We start from the raw sequence: 12324 nt of genomic DNA, 5'->3' as shown, positions 1-12324 counted from the left end.
GCCTCTGAGACACTCTTGTGCTGCCCTGCACACAGGCAGTGCTTACTGACTTTTGTCCCCCTTTTTTTTAACAGGATTTTAAAAGAAATGAAGTGAGTAGGCCTTCTCAGCAACTCCGTTCTTGCATGCCCCAGAGGGAGTTGTTCACCAGGAGACTCCCACGGCACAGCAGCGGGCCCTACCAGCACCCCCCAAATATCACAACTGATAACCGGTAACCATTTTCCAGAAACAGATGCTGAAGCTATTACCATTTGCTCGCTAAGCCATTTGCTCACAAACAGCTCGCTAAGCCCCGATTCCTTTATTTTCCGTGTATCATTTACACAGAATTGTTATGAAAGTTTATCTTTCTGGAAGCCACAGCATGAACGTGTTTTGTACATGAAGGGATTCAAGTAACGCCGCCACCGTTGCACCTGAGATAACTTTTTGGCACGTTCTGGAAAACCACCCTCTGCCCCTCAGCCACTGCAGTGTGAGCCTCTAACGTTCACGTTTCGGAATTGTTACCATTTAACCTCTTGTTAGTGGATGGGAATGTTGTTATTGAGCTTAGCAGAAGACAAAAAATATTAGTTTTTGGGTAAGATTCAGATTTTAAGTCACATGAATTGTACACCACGTGGGCTTTCAGTATAGATGTAGATAGCAATAAGGATTTCTGGGTGGTTAGCGTGAAAAAACACGAGGAATTCCTTTCTGCGGCCACCAGAAGCGGGTTTTGTTCCCCGACTTTCACAGCGTCTCCCTTCTGACAAAAAAATAACGATAAAAACAGGGTTTTTGTTAAAGTTGTGCCCACCACACGCGCAGATAGCCGGTAAAACCCTTCCACGCCCTTCCCTTCCCCTCCCCCCCCCCCCAAATCTCGTCAGCCGAGCCCGCCGCCCCCAGCATGCCCCGCGTCACGGCGCCGCTGACGTCGCGGCCCCTTCCGCGCGGCCGCGTCACGGGTTCGCGCGGCCGAGCCAGCCGCCGCCCGCTGATTGGCCGCGGCGGCGGCGCGGCGCCAAGCCCCGCCCCCGGGCTATAAAAGCGTCGCCGGGCGCCCCCTCGGCGCCTTTCGCCCCGGGTGCCTGAGAGGAGAAAGATGCATCGACTCCGCTCGCGGGCCTCCACGGGGATTTCTGCCTTCGCCGCCCGTCCGTCCTCCGCCTGCCGCCGCCAATCCCCTCCGCTGCCCCGGCCCGGGAAGGCCGCCTCGCAGAGACGTTGGAGTAAAAAGCCCGCCTGCTCCTCCATCGGCTGATCCTCGGCCCTGCCCGGGCAGGGGGGGAGCGCGGACACCGGCACCCGGCCGGAGGGAAGGGCAGCGCGCGGGGAGCGAGCCGGGCCGAGCGTCGCTGCGGCCATGCCCAAGGCCAAGAAGCGGGGAGGCGCCCACCAGCGCGGCGCCGGTGAGACAGCGGGGCCGGGAGCGGGGAGCCGCGGGGCCCCCGTGAGGCGCCCGCCGGGCCCGGGCTCCGCGCGCCGGGGCGGGGCCGGCGCTGACAGGAGCCGGCTCCAGGGCCGCCGGGTCGCGGCCGGTGCGCATGCGCCTGGGGGGTGCGTGGGGGGGGGGACGGGCCTGGAGGCGTTGGCGGGGCCCGGCCCGCGGGGGGGTGTCAGGGCCCCGGGCTGCCCTCGGTTTGGGTGGAAATACGGGGTTTTGGGCTAAAGGGGGGTTGTGGGAAGTGCCCAGTCTGAGTGAACAGGGTTGTGTGGAAAGGAGAAGGGGGTCGTGGTGGCTGGAGGGCGTGGAGGCTTTGTTGGGGGCAGGGAGATTGCCCTTCCGGCTGTCACGGCCCTGACCTAAACCGCACGGGCAGCTTGGAGTATCCTCCTGCGGCTGCCTCTCTGTGCAGGGCTGGCGGTGACTATTGCCATTTTGTCCACTGGGTTCGACATCACTAGGAGCATGAAGGTGGCCGTGCCAGAGCCATGAGCTTTACACGTTCTCCATCCCTGCAAGCACGTTTGTGTTTGCCCTCTGTAACCATAGGAAACACCACGAGTGTGGGCAGTGCAACAGCCAGGCGTCTAAGGCTTGTTAAGCCTCCGAAGTGTGAATTCAGCTTTACTGGAAAATGCTCACAAACTGATCAAGTCAGGGTTGATTCTGCCTAAATAAAAATGCTTTGCTGGGTCTTGGTAGTCAGGAAGTCTGCCTGAGACAGGCAAGCATTGTGCGTTGGCCTCTGATGTAATTTTTTTGGTACCATTGCCTCTAAATTAAGTGGAAGAGTAAAACTTGGAGTTCTGTGGAAGGCATCTGGAAAGGCTGTTGGACAAACAGTGGTAAAATTATTTTTTTCTTAATCAACTTCAGTAGATTTAGCTAGAATAAGGCAATAATAGAGCTTACAGTATTACCAGCTTAAACTCGCCCAATTATTACTGCTCTAAAAATAAGATATGAAAAACTCCAGAGATGAGTACCACAGGCAGTAATGGTGCTTTCTTAAAAGACTGAAGTTACTAAAAGGAGGCCTTCTTGAAGGGGAAAAAAAAATTCTTCCTCTTGGCACTTTGATGTTTTAGCTTCTACTAAAAATGAGCTAAGACTACAACTCTCTCAACTTGCTTAGAACATAAATCTTAGCGGCTGGAGCAGTTGATCAGAGCACAGGGCTGGGTGTTGCTGATAGTGCACATACTGCACTTAATCCAGTAAATCCTGCGTTGAACTGGGTAATGTATGTTTGCCTACACTTCTAACCTAGACCAGCCTGAAGTCCTGCAAAATTGAAAAATAAAGTTCCTATGGCAAGTTTTTAGGTAGTTGTTCTGAACAGTTAAATCAATATGAAGCTATTTTTAGGGCACAGTCACAGGAAAGTGCAGTAATGTGACTTGGGTTACAGGAAAATTCCTAAATGTAGAGTTAGGAATGCTACCAATACTTGGAAAACTAGGTGGGTTCTTCCCCACCATTCACACATGATTTTCCAGAACTGAGCCCAACAAGTCTTCTGGACAGGTGGGAATAAAGGAGGAGGTAGAGGGCTGGACATGCGCTTTGGGTCTGGATCAGAGCAAGTGGGTGTGTTGAGAGGATTAAATTCTACTTTTGGTATCCAGATCTTTCTTTTCTGTGTTCAAGTTACTGACCAGTTGTGTTCATCTTTTTTTAAGGTGGTCAGCCCAGAAATGTGCAGCCTTTTAGTGATGAAGATGCTTCAATTGAAACTATGAGCCACTGCAGTGGCTTCAGTGATCCTGCTAGCTTCACTGAGGATGGTAAATCCTTTAATTTTTATCTTCCTCTTTTATTATTAGGCTTCTTTCTGTGGGAATGTTAGACTTTAGAGACAAAAAAAAATCAAGGTACATTCCAAAAAATTGTCTTATAGGTGAGGTGGTAGAAAGTGTGGGGGAGTTTGAGACGGAGTTAGTTGCACTTAGCAGGTTGGGATGAGGTTTGTGCTGTGGCAGACCCCTCCGTAGGCAGCAGCTTGTCTCTTCCTCAACCTGGGCTGTTGCTAATGACCTCTCATTGGGAGGAGAGGACTGAAGGCCTGCTTCTGCTTCAGGGGGATGAGGCTGGGAGCCTCCCCTGCGAATACGTGCGACACTTGTACCCAAGCTACTGTTGTGGAGGTGTCTGATGTGATGCCAGATAGGACATGAGGCGTTCGCTGCATCAGCGGGGAATATCCCCCTGTGCGCCAGGGGGTAGAAATGGTGGACAGGATGAAAATGTACTGCTGGCTGGATGGGTGCTGGTCTGTCAGTCGTACGAAGCTTATGTGAGACCCAATTAACTCCTGCGTTCATTTTTAGAACATGTAACAAGCAGGTACGGAAACAGCATGGGTGTATCAACCGGTCAGCTTTCATAAGAGGCAGTTTGATATAGTTGTCGTAATACTGAACAATTCTGTTGCTGTTGTCTATGCTGACCTACTTCTTATTAGTACTAAAAATGTTCAGTGTTAGATACTAATGTGTCTGCTAATAAAATATGCATCTAAGTAAACTATTTCTTATGGATTAGGGCCTGAAGTTGATGAAGAAGCCACTCAAGAAGACTTAGAATACAAATTGAAGGGATTTATTGATCTTACGTTGGACAAGAGGTATAGTATGCTTTGAAGAAATTAACTTATATGTTGTTTGGTGGCTTCCTGGTAAAACAGGGGAAGTTCTTTGTATGCTTCTGAAACTACGTTTATTTCACCCTGGAGAGGACTTGCTTTTCTTTCGGATCTGAAAAGCCTACCAGGTGCTTAGATAAGTGAGAATCAGACTTTCCGAAGAGCTTCAAGTAGAGTGACTTTATTTCTAGCCTGTTGTACTGTTGTGAGTTGTATTTCCGGCCTTGTGCTGGAACTTTTCACTCCTTGAGGGAAGGAGATAATTGATAGCACTTCATGCTTTATAGTTCTGCGGTCGGTTGCTCTCTGTTGGGACCAGAGAAATGTAGATGACCATAAAATCAAAGGCTGAGCTTTAACTGGCATTGATTTCAAGAAGTTTTCCTTCTTTCTTCTAACAGTGCCAAAACAAGACAAGCAGCACTTGAAAGTCTGAAAAGTGCATTTTCTTCTAAAATATTATATGAATTTATCATGGAAAGGAGAATGACACTAACTGATAGCATTGAACGCTGCATAAAGAAAGGTAAAGTGCTTGCTATTAGAAAGCTGTAATGCCAATGATGTGCCTTGTTTGTTTGGTTTTTTTGGGGAGAAGTCTGTGAGGCTTCTCTAGTGCTTTATAGAGCTCTTAATTTAGTTGTGTTTACAAAATTCCTGTTCGGAATTTGGATGTCATATTTTGTGACCTCAAAAATTAACTGAAATTACATTCTGTCATTCTGTTTGAAAACCTTTAAGTGGAAACTCGGAAACCAAACTGATGCCTTTAACTGAAGGGAGGAATGCACGAGGTGATCACTCACCACAGTATGTTAATGTCTAGGTAAGAGTGAGGAGCAGTGTGCAGCTGCCGGACTGGCATGTCTCCTGTGCGTGCAGATGGGGTCAGGAATTGAAAGTGAAGAGATTTTTAAGACCCTTGGTCCGGTTCTGAAGAAGATTGTCTGTGACGGAACAGCCAGTGTCCAAGCCCGACAGGCCGTAAGTCTTAGAAGGTTAAATGGTTTTTGTCCGTTGAGGGACAGAGGGCGGTTTTAGGCAGTCTCACTATCGTGTCATCCAGAACTAAAGGTTACTGCACTAGTGTAAACACCTCGTGTTGACGTATGCTCTGGGTGATGCATAGCAAACTTCACTGTCTTAGAGGAACTCCACCTAAAGCTTCAATGTCATTCTTCCCTTTAACCTAGGAACTCTGGTGGAGAGCTGTTACACCTAGTATTTTGTCAGTTTCTTAACTTACAATATTGCACTCTCTTACCGCAGTTCTGAGGGCTGAGCGACACAGGACGCATTTTCAGATTGTCAGTTCTTCTTTCAGGCCATGCTGTTAACTTTGTTCTTGGGTGACTTTGTTGAACTCCTTTAGAAAAAGTTTTCCCTCTGACTGTGTCTTCCTATATTTATATTTTATATTTATAAAATAGTATCCGTCCTCTGGAAGAGGAAATAGTAGTTCAATAGCAGTTTTTTCTACAAACAAAAGCTTGTTCTGGCACTTAAAGTGATGTTTGAGTATAGTTTTTGGATACTGTGTGGTTTTGTAGTGCAAATGTCACTTTGAAAAGAAGAGCCCTTTTCCTCGTGAGAAGAAATGGAGCAGAATTGGGGCAATCGGGAAGGGACTTGTAGGACCTTGTGATAAAAGCTGGGTAGTTCCAGGAAAGGCTGTTGAAGTCAGCGTTCTCATGCAGTATAACTAATGGGAAAAATTTCCTACAGCTGTAAACAAATGCCATAGATCCATTACTATTTTTAATCTGTATAATTCCACTAGTGGACTCTAGTGGGATTAAGAATATTTGGGTGAAGGGAGTGCTACATGTAGTACTTGTAAGGTGTTGAACAGAACATGAGAAGTGAATGCTTAAGAGTGGCATATGTTGTAAAACCATCCTGAGAGAAGACAGGAAGTGAGATCTAACTATTGTGAAGGAGCTGGATTAAGCAATCTTGAAGACTAAGGCTTTAATCTCAAGTCTTCATTACTCCAGCTGGCACACTTCAAACACCATATTTAAAGACTTTGTCAGTCGTAACATTAACATCAAATACTGACAGTTTTTTTTCTTTTGTCTAGTGTGCAACCTGCTTAGGGATTTGCTGTTTCATTGTCACTGATGACATTACGGTGAGGATAAATAATACTTCCTTTTTCTTTTAATTCCTGATATGAAAATGTGCATCAGCAACTTCCATAATCCTTTTACCTCTGTTCAGGAGCTGTACTCTACTATGGAGTGCCTGGAAAACATCTTCATAAAAGCTTATCCGCGAGATAGAGACACTAATGGTGTATCAAGTACTCCCAATACTGTTCTTCACATCAGTGCACTCTTAGCATGGACACTGTTGTTGACAATTTGTCCAATGAATGAAGTGAAGAAGAAAATTGAAATGTGAGTATCTTTCTGGGAAACAGAACTTGTGACATCGCTTCATTTCACAGAAATGAACAGTAATTAACAACATGTTCATGAAATATTCCTTAGGCACTTGCATAAACTTCCAAGTATGCTATCTTGTGATGATGTCAACATGAGAATAGCAGCTGGAGAAACACTAGCTCTTCTGTTTGAACTGGCACGTGAAACAGATGCTGTAAGTATCAGTCAGCAGTTTTATTGTGTTGGGGTGATGACGACAAATTGTTAACCCATGTTATAGAGTATCCCTGATCTCAGCAAGTGGCATCCAGTTCACTGGGGATGTTCTTGGTAGTGAGACAGCCCCACTTTAATTGGGTACAGCAAGATTTTAGATCAGGTTAGCTATCACTTTTACACTGATTCCGATGCTGCAAAATAGGACCAGTATAAAACAAACATAAAGAAACACACCACATTAAACAGTAGTTAAGAGTAACTACAAATGCAGTGTGCAAGCTCTAGTGTGTAAGTACAATACCAGCTTTTTAAAAAGGGAAACTATCCCTAGAAATAGATTTTCCAAGATAAAACACTATAAAACACTGTTACTGTAGTGGGAACATTCATTAGATGCTTACTGTTCTGCAGGCAAGTTCTAACGATTCCTAACCTGCACAATTCTGTTCTCATATAAAAATCTATCCTTAAGCAATAACCATGTTTACTTCTATATTCTTTTTCAGTATCCTCAGGAAGAGTAACTTGTATAACAGTTAAGCAGCACTTGTGACTATTTTAGTCAGCTGCAAATTAAGAGGGGATGTCTTGAAACAATTTGCACAAACCTCGTGCAGATACCAGTGTTACTGTTGGAGATTTCTTAGGGTTTGCATTCGAGTTGGATTAGATGCAAGCTTCTCTGTATTACCTCATGCACAGCTGAACTTGTCTTTATGTTCTTCAATATGCCTTATTAATTTCTGGATTGGTTTTCTGACAGCACAGAGGAAAATTGTTTCCACTCACACAAAGCACAGTTTGTCATAGCTGCCTGAGTGACTCCTAGCTTGATGAAGGCTGCCGTGCTTTGCCAGGACACTGTCCAAAGGACAACTAGTTGACTCAAGGGTACAAAACACATTGGCATGGCAAAATTTGAAACAGTATGCTGAGAATTGGGTGTAATTTCAAACAGGAGGGGTTTGAGTCCTGACTGTGGAAGCCAACATTGAAAGAAAAAATGAGACCAGAACTTGATCCTTTACTTGGTCAAACTTACTGAATTTATAGTTATCGGCAGTAATAAGTCTGTATTGACATAGAACCTGTTCTATTCCATTAAGGAAAGGCTCCATTAACTGCTACCAATAATTCGCTTTGGATCCTTAAAAACCACTTCACATTAAAGATGTTTACTGTTTTGTCTTAGATCAGTTTTCTCAGAAAGTAGGCAGTAAGCTCAGACTAGTCAGTTGCCGTGTTCAGATGAGGTGATTCTTTTTTTACATAAGTGGCTTACTTATCCAGGTAGACTACCACTGAACTAGTAAATGAAGGGAAGAAAACACTCCCTTCTGAGGAATTTTGCCTTTAAAAAACGCCGAACAGAAGTGAACTTTTAAATGCTTTCTAACTTAAGGTAGAAAACTTAGGTCTAAAAGACCTAAGGCTATATATTTCTTAATATCAGTGTAATAGCATCTCAACAATCAGTCACCTGTAGCATAAGTTCTGTAGTAATAACTCGGAAGTGCCCTCAGCCTGTTGACAGGACTGCCAACCAGGTTCAGCAGATAAATTAGGCTGAGCCCTTTGGTGTTGCTGAACAGGACAACTCAACAGATCTATACGTGAAGGATCTGGACTGCTTCATGTAGCTCTGACTACTAGCATGGAGCTGATAGTGTCCCACTTGGGTGACTTCACTCTTAATGGATTAAAGGAAATTTCTTTATTTAAAGAGACAGGGACATCACTAAGTTAACAGCTTGTAGAGGTTTCCATGACCAGAATTTGGAGAGATCAGTCCCTTGCGGGGACAAATGTTGAGGCCAGAAACTGAACGTGTTTGTTCTCTTGTGATTTTTTTGGATTAGGATTTCTTTTATGAGGACATGGAACTTCTAACAGAGAAACTAAGAGCTCTAGCTACCGATGGAAATAAGCACCGAGCCAAAGTAGATAAAAGAAAGCAGCGATCTGTCTTCAGAGATGTTCTGCGAGCTGTGGAGGTGATTTTTTGGCTTACTCAAGTGTATTGATTGTAAACCACGCAGTGTACAACTTAATGAAAATTACTGTTTCAGTGAAGAAGACAGGAGAACTTAAATGAGATTTCAGATTATTCTGATCATTTTTGTTAAATACAATTTAACAAAATTGTAATTTAATCTGTAAATTTAAATGCAACTTAAAATTTTTTTAGGAGTTTAGCAAAGTCAAACTTTCCTCTGAATTTGACTTTCGTGTCATAGAGCTTTTTTCTATTGAAAACAGGCTGAACGTCATATTGTAAATACTAAATTTTCTTTATTTTATGCCCTGAGCAGATTTTTTCATGCAAAACTTGTAGTACATTCAGATTAACATCCCAAATAGTTTGAAAAGGTTTATTTCAAAATATTCTTGTAAAATCTTTTTATTGATGTGCATAACACACAAATCAGCTTAGTGTTGAGACGTTTGTAAATGGCATCTCTGTCAGGGCCTGAACAAGTGTTTGCATATGGGTGGCAGGGAGTAAGTGTCTTAATTCTTGCGCATCACAGATGCTAAGGAGAAGGCTTTGGAGTGATTTGAATTCCCCTTTAAGATGACTTGCAAAGGAGTCTGAGTCACTTATTAGCACTTATGTTCCATTGTCACAAGTGGAGCTTTCTTCATAGTACTGCAGTTGAAGGGTGGGGTGTAAATGATGCTCAAACTGACTGGAAGATGACTCAATCTCAGAACTAGTTTTTTTCCTGGAGTTGAGACCAATTCCTGAAGTCACTTTCAAGAAAAAAAGTCAGGTACATATACTTGAACGCTTTCTGACTTGAAAAATCATAAATGCTTTTTCCTTTAATTTTGTACAGGAGCGTGACTTTCCTACAGAGACAGTTAAATTTGGACCTGAGCGCATGTATATTGACTGCTGGGTTAAAAAACAAACTTACGATACCTTCAAGGAGATTCTGGGGTCAGGGATGCAATATCATCTGCAGGTGAGCTGCTGTTTGATCCATGCTCAGACTGTTAACTAGAGGCTTCTTGGTGGCAATTGAAAATGAGGTCCAAAGTGTTACGTAGAACATGGTGTAACAAAAAAACAATTTCAAGTTTTGGATGACAGTAGTTAAAGAAATGAATAAAACTTTGTTTAAAAACACGTTTACTTGAATTTGGCAAAGTAAGGGCCATGCCTCCTTGATACAAGATTTATTTTAATACCTTGAGTTAAAAATAGAGGGGGGGAAGAATGACAGCGAGCTAGAACTGTCTGGGTGAGTTGGGTTAGCAGTTCGAAGGCTTCTCCAAAAAGCATGAAACTCAGGCTGAATATTTACGTAGCTTCAGGGTGTTCCTACTCACCTCCTGAATCCCATTTCAGCAGAGTGGTGCAGTCTGGCTGCTGTAAAGCTGCCCACTTCCACCATCTCTGTCCTTATCTGTTAGGGACTGCCCGTTCCCTAGTCATCTGTTCCGATGCATATTGGAAGCGGCAACTGCAGTGTAGGGGTGTGTGTTCCCAAAGTGTTCCCAAATGTGATAATTATGGGGTTAAAGTCTTTGGTCCAATGTGAATTGCATTTCTAAATGATTGGGGCAGGGGCTGGCATGTACTGTTTTCAGTCTTTTCAAATATTTTTACAGCCAGCTAGAACAAATCAGTGTTGTGAAACCATATGGATCTGTGTCCAGCTGCCTAGTCTTGTGCAAAGGATGTAGCAGGACAGTGTGTGACTTGCTGGGACAAACAAAAAAAGTCACGGGGGGGTGGCTTTGTGTTTGCCTGATAGGACTGTTTGAGTTCTTGGCCTTATTCTGATACAAGGAAGAACTGTTCCCTGGATCAATTGCAAAAGTGAAGAGTTGTGTTGAGTTGCTGCTGTTTTTTACTGGAATACTGGTATTTTATTCAGTCATCTGTGACTTTTCATCAGAAGGGAAACTTACTGTGTATGTTTTTTGTTTAGTCAAATGATTTTCTTCGGAATGTGTTTGAGCTTGGTCCACCAGTAATGCTCGATGCCGCAGCTCTTAAAACAATGAAGATCTCCCGTTTTGAAAGGGTAGGTTATTGAACCTCAATATATTTTCTTTACTTAACACACTAATAGTATTCAAATTGTGGGCTTCAGAAGATACCATCTTTAAATTTAACAAAGCTTCGTTGTTTTGAATGAAAACAAATCTTCGTTGCATGTCTTTGACCTCTTATTTTAGCTTTTCCATTGGGCATCTGTCTGCTTCAGCCTTCCAGGGAGGTCCGGAGGTTGACTTGGTTGCCAGTTGGTGTCAGATTTATGCTCCATACATGGGATGCTTGAGTTCTTATGACAGACAGCCCTAGGTTTTGGGGTTGGGGGTGTTCAGGAAATCTTATATACTAATATACTTAATCTATACCATGCCTGTATGATGCTCAAGAATGGCTGATTTATAGAAATGCTTCTAGTCCTTACACTCCAAATTGCCTTTAAGCATACACATTAAAACAAGTCAGTCTTTGGTACAAAGATTATATTGCATGTTTCAGAAGGCCAGCCAACAACTTCCTTAAAAAGTAAAAATATTTCCAATTTCTTTGCATTAAAAAAAAAATCTGTAAGGGGCATCAAGCTTTTGAATGTCTGATTAATTTCTCTTTTTTTATCTTGTAGCACTTATACAACTCTGCTGCATTCAAGGCTCGGACAAAAGCTAGAAGTAAATGTCGTGATAAAAGAGCAGATGTGGGGGAATTTTTCTAGATCTCTGTGGGGTTCAATTTTAACTATTTCATAATTGATTTGTAACCTTTAATTGACTTTTTTATTTCTGTACTCAGCTTGCACTTGTGCGCAGGGATATTGTATAAAATCTGTAAATAGAATGCATGTTGTTGCTTAGTTGCATATACACTGTACATAGATTGATGTAAGATTGGGTGCTGGGGGAACATTGTAACACTTGCATTAGCTGCAACTTGCTCCAACCCTGGATATATTGTAACTCAACTGTTCAAGGCCGTGCATAAATGTAGTCAACTGCCATGTGTCGGATTGGATTCCTTACTTCACAGTAAGGTAAATTAAATGAATTCATTGACCAAATGTCTTGGTAAAAATGTGCTAATATGGAAGGATGAACCGGTTCATGTGAAGTTATTTTAGTACCTTTTAAAACGCCCTGAGTCATCGCTGGACAAAGAAATTTCTGTATAGTATGAATTGATGTGGAAGAGGACTGAAGCTACATTACCTTCACTTACAACAAAGTAGTAAATGACATACTTGCCTCAATGTAAAATAAAGATTCATATGTTTTCAAATTGGATGTTTAATTTTTGGAATAAAGATCTTTCTCACTGCTTCCTTTGTCTTAGTGATTGCTATTCATATGGAAAGTTGGAAAGCTAGCACAACCTCTGTTTTGAAAGAGGAGTCTTTCATGCAAAACTACAGTTAGCTGCCTGTTCTGATGTGGCTGACTTACATTAAACTCCTTGGCAGATCACAGAATCATTTAGGTTGGAAGAGACCTCCAAGATCACCCAGTCCAACCTCTGACCTAACACTAACAAGTCCTCCACTAAACCATATCACTAAGGCCTACATCTAAATGTCTCTTAAAGACCTCCAGGGATGGTGACTCAACCACTTCCCTGGGCAGCCCATTCCAATGCCTAA

At 43.1% G+C, this 12324-nt stretch overlaps 1 protein-coding gene across 1 annotated transcript; it reads left to right on the top strand.

The window, feature by feature from the left end:
* Positions 1 to 1063: 1063 nt before the first annotated feature.
* Positions 1064 to 12006, top strand: IFRD1 (interferon related developmental regulator 1). The gene is made up of 12 exons (XM_035544210.2): positions 1064 to 1400; positions 3118 to 3222; positions 3980 to 4061; positions 4481 to 4605; positions 4906 to 5063; positions 6163 to 6213; positions 6303 to 6481; positions 6575 to 6683; positions 8548 to 8682; positions 9529 to 9657; positions 10630 to 10725; positions 11317 to 12006. The coding sequence occupies exons 1-12, from the start codon at positions 1355 to 1357 to the stop codon at positions 11404 to 11406; spliced, it is 1305 nt and encodes a 434-aa protein (XP_035400103.1). The 5' UTR covers positions 1064 to 1354; the 3' UTR covers positions 11407 to 12006.
* The last annotated feature ends 318 nt before the right edge of the window (positions 12007 to 12324 follow it).

The sequence above is a fragment of the Cygnus atratus genome, chromosome 1, assembly GCF_013377495.2.
Source record: "Cygnus atratus isolate AKBS03 ecotype Queensland, Australia chromosome 1, CAtr_DNAZoo_HiC_assembly, whole genome shotgun sequence".
NCBI lineage: Eukaryota > Metazoa > Chordata > Aves > Anseriformes > Anatidae > Cygnus > Cygnus atratus.
The sequence above is the reverse complement of the archived record's forward strand: the minus strand, read 5'-3'. Positions and strand labels throughout refer to the sequence as shown.